The sequence below is a fragment of the Pistacia vera genome, unplaced genomic scaffold (genome assembly GCF_008641045.1).
Source record: "Pistacia vera cultivar Batoury unplaced genomic scaffold, PisVer_v2 Contig572, whole genome shotgun sequence".
Classification (NCBI taxonomy): domain Eukaryota; kingdom Viridiplantae; phylum Streptophyta; class Magnoliopsida; order Sapindales; family Anacardiaceae; genus Pistacia; species Pistacia vera.
In genome coordinates, this window is record NW_022196415.1 from 61,379 (window position 1) to 76,303 (window position 14,925).

Below are 14,925 nucleotides of genomic sequence, written 5' to 3' on the forward strand. Positions count from 1 at the left end.
TTACATGTACTTCACATGGGTTTTTAGATTGGATTATTTGGGTTGCTTAGGGTTTAGATATTGGACCACAAATGAGCCTTAAATGTGTAAGCAAATTCATTGGACTTGGGATAAATTTTAGCTTCATGAAAATTACAATGAATAATCCCATTTGATAGGGACCGAATTTGGGTTCTAAATAAGAAAAGTGTCGAGATATGAAATTGGTTTTAATAAATTTGAAAAAACACTTTTAAATGCATAATAAATAGAGAAGAAACACTTTTTATTATTATTATTATTATTATTTATTCATTTGTTTAGAATATGGATAACAATAAAGATTAGCTCATAACTCTGATGTAATAGCTTATAACTAAGTATACGAGACTCATAATAAGCAGACGGGACCTATTTATAAACTGTCACGTTGGTGTTACGAGAAAAAATTTGTAAGTATAATATTGGCCAATGGATAAAGCTAGTGAGAATCAAAATGAAAGTGGTTACCTTTTTCTTCTTCGACATTCTTCTAGTTGGGCCTATATTTAAGGCCCAATAGGCCTTTTACTTTGTGAGAGAGAATCAAATCCAGAAATCCACGCGCTATTCTTGCACGTTAAACACACACTGCACAAATTGTGTTCCTGTCATAGAATCACATATCAGACGCGCCACCTAAACGAGTGACAGAGTGAGATCATATTTTTTAAATTTTACATACAAAAATGGTATCTCACAACTCAGCCAAGACGAACTCACCAGACGCCTATGGCCACCAAAACCTACGGCAATTTCTCTCGATTTATCGTTCCCGAATCAATTCATCAACCCGATCTTCACCTTTCGCTCAGTAATCTTCGAAGTCACCTCGATACGGGTTAGTCTCATTACTTCTGTCTCGCTATAGCTGGTTACTTTTTTTTTGGTAGTTGTATAATTTAGGGAGCTGTGAATTAGAATTATTGAAAAATCAAATTCTATGTCTTTGATAGATAGTATTGTAAAGTATTTGTTTTAGAGCAATTGAGATAGAATACATCAAAAAAGATAAGATTTTTGACAAATTTTAGTCATTAAAAGTTAAATTGCACAATCCCGGTTGGGGTTTTTCTTGTATTACAATTTTCATGAAGATTCCAAACGATCAAGACCTCCTTTTGGCGGCTTTGTGCTGTCAAGGAGATAAAAACACTATTGAACCATTAGTTTAGGTGTATGATCTAGTGGCATTTGTGATTTGAGTGAGGGTTTTTAGTGGTTAATGTTTCTTTTTGCTTGTCATAGGCTATTAAGAGTTCAGCAGCCATGGGTGATAATACGGTTAATTTAACGGCCGATGGAGGTGTTGTCAAGCAAATCCTAAGGCGAGCTAAGGCTGATGCACTTAGTCCGACAGAGGACCTTCCTCTCGTGGATGGTATGCTCTTGTGATTTACAGTCATGTTTATATTAATTAGAATCTGTAATTTTGTTATCTGTTCAGTTTGTGTAACATTCACATTATTTCTATAACTTTGCCCAATCATGGTGCTCTGGTAAGCGCAATTATGCATTCATGTCGTGTGATTGTTTCAATGCCCTCAATTTTATGATGCCAAGTAGGCTGATGGTTGAGTTCAGCAACTTGCGAGAAGGGATTCAACATTTCTAATCAGTTCATGACTGTGACATATTGTTGTTTTGGTGGAAAAGTTCATTATGAAGGCACTCTTGCCGAAACTGGTGAAGTTTTTGATACCACACATGAAGATAATTCTGTGTTCTCTTTCGAGCTTGGAAAGGGATCAGTCATTCAGGCTTGGGACATTGCATTGAGAACCATGAAGGTCAGAATAAGTTTATTGATCTTGTTGTTTTCCCTTCCTATGAGTGAATTTACTGTCACTTAGTATTTTTTGTTGTTTCTACCAGGTTGGGGAGGTAGCAAAAATAACTTGCAAGCCAGAATATGCCTACGGCAGTGCAGGATCTCCTCCAGATATCCCACCTAAGTAAGTTTCGTCATATGTTATTTTACTAGCCTTTTCTCTTCTAGGCATGCATGCTTTAATAGATAGCTATGTGAATATAGATATATGAGATTTCAATTGACACCAGATTAGTATGCCTGTCAAACATTTGGGGATTAAAAGTGGTGCCAGTACCAATTGCACTCTTATAGTTGGGACCTTATATTGTTGAGTATGATATATTATACTAAGAAATGGAAAAATGTAGCAAATACATCAATGAGCCAACAGAGTTGGTGGTTTGGAGATAACTTTCCCAAACATAAATAGAGAAAATATTTATAAAGTTTGGCAGGTTGTGATTTCACAAGAGTCAGAAGCAAACTTTTTTCAGCCATTAACTGATTTTCAATTTTTTTATCAATTTATCAATATGTTTGGCATAATGTCTTTGTTTCGTGGTCATATGCAAAATTTGTGTTTATTTGAATAACCATTAGAATGCAAAATTTGTGTCTAAGTTAATGGCATATATCTTATGCAGTGCAACCCTTATTTTTGAGGTGGAGCTACTGTCCTGCAGACCAAGAAAGGGCTCTAGTCTGGGCAGTGTTTCAGAGGAAAGAGCTAGGCTAGAGTAAGTCTTCTCTGGAGTCCTTTTTATTGTTTGATGATGTACATTAAACTCAAGCTGTCAATTATATCTTTTGTTCATTTAGTCGAACCTAATAATATTGTTTTTGTCATTTTTCTTGGAAAAAAAATAAAAACAGGGAGCTGAAGAAGCAAAGAGAGATTGCAGCTGCTGCCAAAGAGGAAGAGAAGAAGAAGAGAGAAGAAGCCAAAGCAGCTGCTGCTGCCCGTATTCAAGCCAAGTTGGAAGCCAAGAAGGGTCAAGGAAAGGGAAAGGGCAAAGCAAAATAGGGCCATGTTCCATTCTCATTCACAAAAAGATTATATATATTTATTAAATGGATATACCAAAGTGCATTATGAAGCGTGATAGTTGACTAACAGGAATAATATTAGTAATATATGTTTGATAACCATAAGTTAGGGGCTACTGAGTACTTGACCTATTTAGTTATGCTTCATATTATCTTTAGTTTGAAGGAATAAAATCATGAATCAAACCTTTCTTTAATCAATAATGTTATGCTTACTCACGAGTTTACTAACTGTCTTACTATCTTTGTTAAAATTACATATGATACTTGTACTATGCGTTATATTTACAAAGGATAGTAAGATAGTTGGTAAGATCGTGAGTAAGCGTAACATTACTCTTCTTTAATTGATGCCATGATACGCAAGCCTTTCATTTTATCAGCCCAAAGAGAAATTATATCATGCAAATTTATGGGTTCAATTAAACATAACTTTAAAAATATCTCAAACTCTATTCGCCAATTGGGAAATTAACCATCAAAAAATAAATTAAAGGGATATCTTAATAGATAATTTTCAAATTTCAATGCGAACTTGAAGATTACATACAGCTGTTTTTGGTAATCGATCACAGAGTATTAGGCAATTGCTTTCATGCCTAAATCAAGAAAATCAGACCTTTCTTGTTGAGCAATGGGATTGTAAGTGAGAGTATATTCATCGGATAAATACAATGATCTACAGGCTTGTGCAAGTAATTAAACCATGTATGAAGCATCCATTTCACCTTGACTGGAGTCGTGCCAACCAGATCCTGCTCTGAGTTTACAAACTGGGCAGGTTCCCTGTTGCCGCAACCACGGATCAATGCAACTAGCATGAAACTGCAAAACAATACCATTGACATGCATAAGCGATGATGCTCATAAAAATAGCTTCATATAAAATCAACTTCAATAAATTTGAAAAAAAATCCTTTCAGCTCACTTCATAGCATAGAAAATAATGTGAGGATTGAAAATGGCAGGCTTGGCAGAATGGACTCCAAAAAATTTCCTCACAGCTAAAAAGTTTAACAGTGAATACAAGATGAGGACAAACCTGATGCAAGCATGGTAAGCTTCGGACGGTTTCACCAACGGTAACTTGCTCCAAGCAAACAGTGCAAGTCAATTCATCTTCAACTTTCAAGCTCCCATCAGCAATTGGGGTATCTACCTTTTTCTGCTAGACACAACAAATGTCAATAATTCCCCTCTTTGTCAATGAAATTTTAAAAAGAGTTAAAAAGATATGTTTCACTGTCATAAGAAAAAGAAAATCAAGTGTTGATACACGGTTAGAAGACCAGTTCTATAAATATATATAGAGAAGCTGTAATAAGTAAAGACATGAGGATGAGATTGATGAAGGCAGAACAACAAACAATACAATTCCCATTCAAATTAAATATCCAAATCAGCTCTTAAAATTTGACAACGCTGTGGGCAAAACCTATTTATCGCAGATGCAACTCATATCTATTTGACATTAACAGAATAGTACAATCAAGACAAACACGTCACCTAATGAATAAAATGCATAAGCAGAACATGACTTTTACTTATTTTATTCCAAAGTTTAGAAATAGGCTAATACCTCAGCAGGGCCTGAGGATGAAGCCTGTTGCATTGAGGAGCCAGCACTGTCAAAAAAGCCAAGTTGTCAAACAACCACAAAAATCCCAAAACAGTTAAGGAGGTCAATCTTTGCAATTAACAGTGGCAAAAGCAGCATTCTTGAATCTTATAAAGAAAGAAGACAAACTAATAAACTAATCTTATCATGTACCTTTGAGAGCCAGAGACCTTGTATTTATGAACTGGAAGGGCATTTATCTCTTCTTCGCTCATTGAAGCAGCCGTAGGCACATTGTCAGCATCCAGTGCTCTCAAAGCTTCATAATCTATTGATGTACAACCACTGTTATTAACAAACCTTTTCGAATAAAACAAATAAATATTCAAATAAAGCAAATAATAAAACAAATAAAGTTTTCTATCTTTTAAAAATGCAATTGGCTCAATATCAACTTTTCTAAGTCATAGTCAGCTAAAAAACACACAATTAGGTATAATACCACACCTAAATCATCAAATTCTCGATCAAGGAGTGCCAGCTGGAGTCTGAGGCCTTGTAAACGGCCTCTGGATGCAAAAGCCATGGCTGGTGGCATATGCAACCGCAATTCAGTATGGCCAAGAAGGCCATTGGCTACAGCAGCATGGGCTTGTGCTTGTGCTTGAGCTTGAAGTTGCTGACAAGTTGCATACATCCTAAGGGTTGTGGCCAACAAGAAGATACCAAGCACTAGCCAAAGCTACACAGAAATTGACAAGAAGTCCTGTTAAGTTTCTATTTAAAGAATGTAAACTTGGGTCACGTGGACCAGAAAGACTAAAATGTTAGGTTTATGAACAAAGTTTCAGAAAATACCAGAAAATTTGATGACATCTGATGTGAATTCAATATCATGAATAGCAAGAGAACTGTTGCATCAAACCCATAGCACATTAATTATAATAACACCAATATAATTTCCATCATACATTAACACCATCAAAAAAGAAAAAATTAAAAGGGAAGAACTTAAGTACCCGTAACAAGGAAAGCAAGAGAGTTGGAATTAACAGGTCTTGTAGCATGAACACGCTGATAAACAACAAACTCAGTATCAAAACATAAAAACAAAAGCTCAGAATAAACAAATATCACAAAAGATCAAGTAAGTAGTAATGGTAATGTACCACTGTCCGCCTCTCTGGAATAAATCCGGGGAACCCATTTTCTAAGTCTGCTCTGGAACCTCGAAAAACAAAACTCATGGTTGAATGACTTCAAAATCGCTTCACTAACACGTACGGTAAATCAAACTCAGACAATCACCAAAACTTTCACGAAGCTGCTAATAATCTGCAAATGTTCAAAACCATTCAATTACCCAAAATGCTAAGCAAACTGAAACACAGACAATTCAACTTCAACACACGTTAAGGATACTTGAACAGGAGAATGCCACGGTACTGGAATCACAATCCCGGCAACATTTTCTCCAGCATTATAATTGTAACATTAACGTGAAAGTTTGAAACTTCAATCGAATAACACGCAAGGCACATAACTGATTGGGGATTTAATTTTTTTATAAAATTAGGGTTTCAAACAAAGACAGACAAATTAAATAAAACCATTCATTTATTCACAATCAATTGCGATTGATGATGATAGATTTTCATTCAATAAACGAAAAAGGATGGAGTCGTAAAGGGAACGTGAAGGAGGAGAACAGAATGACTCACAGCATGAAATCAAAACGACGGTGGATCGGGTCGATTGATGCAATTTGACCTAATACATTTCTCTCTCGCTGTAGAGGAAGAGGAGATGAGGACGAGTTGGATCGGAGTGATTTGACTCTGACGCTTTGGGTTCCGATTTAGACCAACTCTTTCCTCCTCCGTTTAATTTGGTGGAAGAATTGTTGATTACTCTGTGAATTACGGGTTCTATGCTGAAACGCACCGTTTAGGAAATGGCTCTCTCTATATCCGGGTTATTTGGTACCCTAAAAGAGTGGCGTTACCGTTACTTTTGTTATGCAACTGAAAATTAAATAATTGATTTGTTTTCTTCATAATTTTTATTTATTTCCAATTAAAAGAATAATTCAAAGTCTGGATACAATTTAACTTAATAAAAAAAATAAAAATATACAGTCACCGAAATGAGCACACTAAATTTATGCATCGAATAACGTGACACAATCATGATCGTCGATTATTATGAATTAATATTACGACGATTATTACGTCATGTCATTCGATGTATGAATCGTTGCGTTTCTTTTAATATTGTAGCATTACCATAAAAAAATAGCAAATATTTACTATAATTTAAACAACTGTTAACATAAATATAATGTTAGTAAATTACATCAATCAACTAATTTATTTGCTGATTTCATTGTTAAATTCAATTATTTTTATCATATAATACTGAGTTTAGAATTTACATGATAACAGAAAAACTAAACCATTAATGAAGATATTTGAATATCCAGAGTTCAAACTTTGATCTCCGCCAGAACCGGCGGCTAGCGGCCAGATTTTGAATTTTCATGGGTTCTCCGGTGGGTATCTCGAAGTTGGTTGCAGCTGGCCAAGCAAGTCAGAAGAATAGTTACTGAAAAGTTGACAAACAAAATCCCCAAAAATGGAACTCAAACGAGTCAGAAGATTATTATTATTTATCAGTTTGATCTATTCTCATCTGACAAAAAGCCTATCATATTTATTCACATTATCAGCTGCTAGGTTAGGAGTTTATCTGACATTGATTTAGTTTAATGAAAGTTTATTGTAAAAAAAAAAATCAAATAAATAAGAAACAAAAACCATATTTATTATTCATTCAATGAAGTTACCGCTGCATATGGCCCAATACACTACTAAAAGCCTACTCATAAAATTCACGAATTATAATCCAGCCATATAATTTAGGTATTATTCATAAATTATCATATTTATCAGTTTAGTCATATTATTCATGAATTATATGCCTCAGTCGTATTATTCGTGAATTATTCCCATATTTTTTTTATCCAATTTTTACCGAATTTTTATAAACGTATTTTTTACTATTTACCGTATCATACTCGTAAAATTCCTATACTGTTTTTTGCTGTACCGTATATTTGAAATGTTATATAGATTTTAACCAAATGGTCCATGAAAGTGCTAAAACAGGTTGATATTACCATATTTTTCAAAACATATTATTGACAATGTGCCGTATTAAACTCGTATATACCCGTATCTGTATTTGTTCATATCCAAATGTTATGACCGAATTTTTACAAACGTATTTTTCACCATTACCATATCATATCCTAAATTTCTCGTACCGTTTTTTTGCCGTACCCGTATTTACTAACTAGGCTTAAAATGCAAGCCATGGTTTCTATATAATCTATAATTAATTTCATACTAATCCGATTTCCACTTAATTATTTCTTGGGATTAATGCAGCAATATTTTGAATGTTTTGATAGCAAGTGAGATTATATTAGTTTTGAATTCTGTTATGGGATGCAAGTTTTTAACTAAATATATTGTGTAAACTGTTGGCCTTATTAACTTAAAAAAATTTGATGAGTTATTAGGAAAAAAAAAAAAAAAGTCTATTGGATGGATATTCAATGCTAGTGGCTGCGGTAATACAGAGATACAAGTTTTACTGAAATGATATGGCGTAAAGCATCTGTAGTGGCTTTTGAAGTCTGTCGTCAAATCCTATGGCTCAACCCTAGACAATGGTGAAATCTACCAAGCTGTTAGGGGCAGAGGGAATTGTCGGTGGATGGGTGAAATGCGCAGAGATTGGAACAATAACACTACGGACACCGAAATTTTTACACCGAATTTTTGTACTGGCCGACGTGGAACGTGTTCTCCCATTTCTTATAATTTTTTTCTAGTGAACGACCGTCTATCAAATTTGGACGGCCGTTCACTCACATGGACGCCCGTCCATCAAATTGGACGAGCGTCCATAGGCCAGCGACGACGTCCGTAAGTAATGAACGCCCGTCCCTATTAAAAAAATAAAAAAGTTTGTAAAAGTTTATGGACGCCCGTCCATCCATTTTGGATGCCGTCCACAATATGGACGGCGTCCATATGCGAGGGACGGCCGTCCATATAATATGGACGTCCGTCCCTATTAAAATAAAATAAAAATTTTGTAAAAGCTTAGGGACGGCCGTCCCCACTATGGACGGCCGTCCTTAATTTTGGACGGGCGTCCACAAATAATGACGCCCGTCCTTCACCCATATGAAAAAAAAATAAATTTCCATTATGGACGACCGTCCATAAATTTTGGACCCGTCCTTTTATTGTGGACGGCGTCCGTAAGTATGGAGACGCCCGTCCAAAAGTAATTCGTAAAAAATTAATTTAATTAATTTTTAACCATGGACGGTCATCCATTCATTATGGACGGTCGTCCATTAATTGTGGACGGGCGTCCATACTTAATGACGCCCGTCCATTCATTTGGACGCCGTCCATAAGGGTTGGACGCCGTCCTTTACAAAAGGGACGGCCGTCCAACCATTATGGACGGTCGTCTAATGTTATTAAAAATTTTTAAAAAAAAAAATTTCGCGTTTCAGTAATAAATTGTTTTTTTATTTATATTAGCTTCTCCAATACGCTCTCCAATTACAGAGCTAAAGCGAAAGAAAACCAGCGCCAAAATTCGTCGTCCCTGCTTCATCGTTCCGTCTGTTCCTCGTCTCACGCTTCTGCATTCCTCAGCCATTTCTTCCCACAAATACAAACGTTTTCTCCTCATTTTCCAGGTACCCGTGTGAAAACGAAAGCTATCATGTGTTCATTTCATCAAACTTCATTTAGCTAATTTTTTACAGTCGAAAGAGAGATACAAGAAAGGGAGATTACAAGATGTGTCAAAGGGAGATTAGAGAGATTTGTGCAGGTTAATAACGATTTTTATATATTTATACATTTATTTGTATTTTTTACCGTGACATTTTGATATAACTTATACATTTATTTAGTTTTGTATTTATTTTGGATTGAATATATGTTACAATAGAAAAACGATACAAAAATTTGTTGCTGATTGTATGAATCAGATTAAAGAATATGGAAGAGTCCAGTTTGCCTCAAAATAGGAAGATCCAGTTTGCCTCAGAATATGGAAAGTCCAGTTTGCCTCAGAATATAAAGTCCAGTTTGCCTCAAATATGGAGAGCTCAGTTTGCCTCATTTCAATGATATTGAGTAAATTTATTGTATCGTATTGTTTATTTATTTTGATGTGTTGTATTATACATTCTAATTTATGTATTATAAACTATAAATCAGAAATGAACTGATGAATATGAAGATATGGATGTGTGCAAGGAAGAAGTAGAGCCTCATATTGGAATGATGTTTGATTCAGTGATAGTCTGGTGAAGTATTACAAACGGTATGGTAACAAAATAGGATTTGAAGCAATGATACGTACTCAAAGAAAGGCGAAGATGGAAGATGGATATGTACAGTGGCATGTTCTTGTTTTGAAAGGAGAGATGTAAGTCTAGAAATACTTTGAAAAAACAACTTGTTACCAAAACGTTGTAAGAGTCGGATTAGTGCAGCTTTGAATGGTGAATGCAAATGGGAAATTAAATCAATTGTACTTGAACATAATCTGATCTTACAAGTCCAACAAAAAGAATATTTCAAGGTTAACCGAATGATACACCTTATGTAAAAGGCGACCTGAAGTTAATGATGTGGCTGGGATAGACCGTGTAAGAATTTTCAGTCATGTTCAGTTGAGGCAGGATGGTAGAGAATTTGACGTTTCTAGAAAAGATTGTAGGAACTACATTGAAAAGTGAGAAAGTTACGACTTGGTTGGAGATGCTTCCGCAGTACTTGAGTATTTTAGGAAAATGCAAAAGGAGATTCAAATTTCTGTACATGATTGATGTAGATGAAGAGAGTCGATTACAAATGTGTTATGGGTTATGCTAGATGTAGGGGTGCATATAAAGAATTCGGTGATGTTATCACCTTCGACACAACGTATCTGACGAACAAGTATGACATGCCATTTGCTGCTTTTGTGGGGTTGATCATCATGGACTTCAACGTTGTTAGGTTGTGGGTTATTTCTCATGAACACTGAGACATTTGTATGGCTATTTCGTTCTTGGCTTGAATGCATGGATGCGCTCCTAATGGAATAATCACTGATCAAGATAAGGCCATGCAAAATGCAATTGAGTTGTTTTCCCTGGTACAAGACATGTGGTGTTTGTGGCATAAATGAAGAAACTGCCTGAAAAGTTAAGGGGGTATAAGGAATATGAAACTATCAAGTTTAAGTTGCAAAATGTTTTGTATGATTCCTTACGCGTGAAGAGTTCGAAGAGCGGTGGAACCAATTTGTTGATTGCACAACCTTCACGATAATGCATGGTTTGTGATTGTACAAAGAAAGAGTACATGGGTGCTTGCATTTCTTAAAGATACTTTCTGGGCAGGTATGTCTACTACCCAACGTAGTGAAAGTATGCATGCATTTTTTGATGGGTATGTCAATTCCAAAACCACTTTGAACAATTTGGGGAACAATATGATAATGCATTGCGAGCTAAAGTGGAAAAAGAAAGGGAGGCTGATTTTAGATCTTTTAAATCTTGGATACCATGCATAACTAATTACCCCATTGGAAACAATTTCAAAGTGCATACACAACTCAAAGTAAAGAGCTTCAAGATGAGATTGCCGGGAAGATTTATGTGAGTTATCTTTTCTGAAAAAATGTCATTCATGCGAGGAGTTTCAAGTTTGGAAAGATGTTTGTTTGGAGATAATAGTCGCCGTGTCTCCTGTAGTATACTTTGATGAAAGTTCGTGTGATTTCGGTGTACTTGTCATTTGTTTAGTTGGGGATTTTATGCAGATATCCATTATGGTGTTGATTCATAAAAGGGTTTCACACGTTCCGGAAAAGTACATTTTACGGCTTGGAGTAGTGATGGCAATGGGCCGGGCCGGGACCGGGTACCCCTTGGCCCAGGCCCAAGCCCGACCTCATGACACAGGCCTAGCCCGGCCCAGCCCGCAACGGGTATGAGGGCAAGCCCAAGCCCGGCCGACGAGTTTTTTATAACCATAGGCCCGGCCCAAGCCCGCCTTTTTAATAATGTTTATTTTTAAATATTAAAAATTTCAATTTTTTTTTTTTAATTTTAGAAATAGTTTTTAAATATTAATTGAGCTATTTCCGCAAAATATTTTAAGCATAATTGCAATTAAACTCCATAATATTTGTTATACTAACTTTTCAGCTGTGCATAATATGTTATGGTGAAATCCACTTTTATAAGTGAACCAAACCCATCTAACTCATTTAAAGGCAATTTTAACATGTTAAACCTTCAATATGGGATAAAAATTGAGGTTAGGGTTTGGGAAAAATAGATATATATGGGATAATATTGTAATTAAATAATATATAAAGGGTAAATTAGTAAAATTAATACTAAAATTTTCGGGACGGCCGGCCGGCCGTAAAGATTTACCCATGCCCGCCCGTACCCGAGTCGGGCCTTAAAATCAAGCCCAGGCCCAAGCCCAAGCCCGCCAACCTCAGTAAAGCCCGCCCCTTTCTGGCCGCCGGGCTGGGTACCCGAAAATGTGGGCCCATTGCCATCTCTACTTGGAGGAAGAATGTGAACAGATGTCATACGAAAATTAAGGTCAGTTATAATAGTGGAGCACTAACATTGAAGGCAACTTTTTGATAAGTTGTCTAATTTAATGCTGACAGTAGCGGATCTGGCATCAAACAATGAGGAAGATTTAATATGATGACGGAGTTTATGATTGACATGGAAACAGTTGGAGCAAAAGGAAAGTGAGGGAGGGTTGGTACAACATGAACATCTCTTCTAGAACCGTTTGTAGTCAAGATGGAGACAGTCCTCCTAAAGAGGTGTAACATCTGCTCAAAACTAGTACAATGCATGCATAATAACAATATAAAATTGGGCCCCAAAATTTTCTTTTCATTATAATTCATATGTCTTTTATACACAAAGAGTACTGTTTACAAAAATGCATTTTAAAAAGACAAAACAGGGGAAACAGTGTAGCTATTTCTCTTCGCTTGTCGACGCCCCTCCGACTGCATCATCACCTAGATCTGCATCCACAAAGGAAAATAACGGGGTAGACACAAAATAATGCTCAGTAAGTAAAACCCCTATCTGTTCGTTCCCCTATGTAAACTCTTAATTCTTTCCTTACACTGTTTCTGATTCTATCTGTTTCTACATAACATCATGGCCTCATCTTACTGGAGGTACGGCCAGATGGCGTTCACACAGCACCATCTCACTCTTCATGACTAGCGGTGGAATTCACACAGTACCAACCCGTTCTTAGTGACTACCGAGTGGGGGTCCAAAGCACCTACTCGGTTCTCCTAACTATCGGGTGGAGACCACCTAGCACCTACCCGTTTCTCATGACTCTTGGGTAACGATCACCAAGCATTAACCCTTCTCTAGTCACTGTCGGGTGATGATCACAAAGCTCAACCACTTCTACTAAATGTGGATGATGGTCACAAAGCATCAACCCCACTTATCTAACAACTAACCGGGTATGGTCACAAAGCTCTACCCATTTCTACTACTCATCGGGTGACGATCACAAAGCATCGACCCATCTCTAAGGGCTATTCGGGTAGTGATCACAAAGCATCAACCCGATTCCCATAACATCGGGTGATGATTACAAAGCATCAACCCATCTATTCTACTCTTCTATTCACTCTATTAAGCATTTTTCAATGCTCTTACCCTTAGAGTAGTTGTACCCACCAAGCTCTCTACTTATAGGGTAATTGCATACACAATTTTCTTACACTTTCTTAGGTCACTTTTCCATGTACAACATGCCTATGATGGTTCAACTTCACCAATGCATTTATGAGATGCCAACATGCAATGTTGCAGAATTAAGGTTCACTACTCCTACTCAAACCTCTATTAGGCATTCATCAAACAACTCATGTGCACTATAAAACTCTATTATAGCAATGATTCTAAAACTTTTTCTACCCATCCAAAATGGGGAAAAACCCCTTCACATGACCACAAAACCTGTCAAAGAAAGCACTTCCAAAAGGGATCCATAGCACCCCTCATTTTCATCTCAAACTACCTTCCAACCCAACAACTCATCTCTCATATTTGCAAGGTATTAACATTCACAAAGCATAAAAATCCCCATTTAAACCTCCATACATGGCATATCACATGTATATCACATACATACATCATTTCTATCAAAACCCTAATCAAGAAAATTCAAATCTCAACTTGGGTTGGGTTTACTTACCGTTGATGGAGAGACTTCACCAACTCTTCCTTTCACTTGGTTTGCTTGACTTTTCCTCTACTCTTAACCAAAAGAACAAAACCTTAAACTTCAATATAACTTAAAACTCACAAATCCACAACTTAAGAAGGAATCCTTACCTTAGGAAGCCTTAGGTTGCTTTTCTACCCCAATTCACTTCAAAAACCCCTTGGAAATCTTTGGTCAAAGAAAAGAGAGTTGAGAGGAGTAAGATGGAGAGTTGCGTTTTTGGAGAAGAAGAATGAGGTTTGCTAACTCTTAATTCCTTTTAATGAAATTTATACCAAAGCATTCCCATTTTGCCTTTACTCTTCTTTGGGAATTCCTCTATATCCTTTGATTCATTACAAACTCACCCCCATAACAACACATTCTCCATGAAAAATCCTTACAATTAACTCCCCACTTTTCCTGCTAATTAGGGTAGAATGGTCAATTTGCCCTTAGGAAAGAAATATCTAAAACTCAACAAACATTTAAAACGGTCGTCGCCGCGGCGAAACTGTCTAGAGATTTTCCCCGTGGTTTTAACACATCTTCGCCGCGGCGAAGATTCTTCTTCGCCCCGGCGAAGCTTGGTACACTAAACTTCTTCTATTTTCAACCAATTTCAGGGCAAACATTCAACACAACACTCAACCAAACAATATTACCAAAACCAACTCAAATAAGAGCAAAGAAGAAACAACAACTACTACACCTCAAGTGGGGCGTTCCAAGAGGGCAAGCAGCTCGTAGCAAAGGTCGTCCTCCATGTAGAAGAAAGCGTCGAAGATTGAAGAAATTGTACGTAGGTTAAAAGAAAAAATTACAAAAACAAAGAATTGGTATGACTTATACATTATTTCAGTAATTTTTTTGAAACATTTTTACTTATTTGAAGTTTAGAATAATATTGACTTCATTATTAATGTGTTATGATACTTTTTAGGAAAAGGATCATCGGTACAGCAACAACAGGAACAGTTTCTTTCAAGTACTTTCGTGGCCGATGCGGAAACTCAGTGTTGTCAAATGTTTGTTACTACACAGTATTTTTTATATATCTTATAACTGTAATTGCCTAGTTTTCTATACCGTGTGCTAAATTGTGGTTGTTAAACAATGCAGAT

The 14,925-nt window shown here is 36.3% G+C and overlaps 2 protein-coding genes across 3 annotated transcripts; one reads left to right on the top strand and one right to left on the bottom strand.

The window, feature by feature from the left end:
- Positions 1–708: 708 nt before the first annotated feature.
- On the top strand, positions 709–2,994 carry LOC116109147 (peptidyl-prolyl cis-trans isomerase FKBP20-1). Its single transcript, XM_031395375.1, has 6 exons — positions 709–859; positions 1,267–1,399; positions 1,675–1,808; positions 1,894–1,973; positions 2,476–2,568; positions 2,705–2,994. Exons 2-6 carry the CDS (start codon positions 1,288–1,290, stop codon positions 2,853–2,855), a joined length of 570 nt encoding a protein of 189 aa, XP_031251235.1. The 5' UTR covers positions 709–859; positions 1,267–1,287; the 3' UTR covers positions 2,856–2,994.
- Positions 2,995–3,364: 370 nt separating this feature from the next.
- On the bottom strand, positions 3,365–6,377 carry LOC116109139 (E3 ubiquitin-protein ligase SDIR1-like). Of its 2 annotated transcripts, none has more exons than XM_031395367.1 (9): positions 6,158–6,377; positions 5,606–5,771; positions 5,456–5,510; positions 5,295–5,347; positions 4,944–5,178; positions 4,650–4,764; positions 4,458–4,503; positions 3,921–4,046; positions 3,365–3,703 (listed from the first exon to the last, which is right to left on the bottom strand). In XM_031395367.1, the coding sequence occupies exons 2-9, from the start codon at positions 5,681–5,683 to the stop codon at positions 3,578–3,580; spliced, it is 834 nt and encodes a 277-aa protein (XP_031251227.1). In that variant the 5' UTR covers positions 5,684–5,771; positions 6,158–6,377; the 3' UTR covers positions 3,365–3,577. The 2 variants fall into 2 exon arrangements, with proteins under 2 accessions (XP_031251227.1, XP_031251228.1); XM_031395368.1 differs by having other exon boundaries at positions 3,921–4,043; positions 6,158–6,375.
- Positions 6,378–14,925: the final 8,548 nt, after the last annotated feature.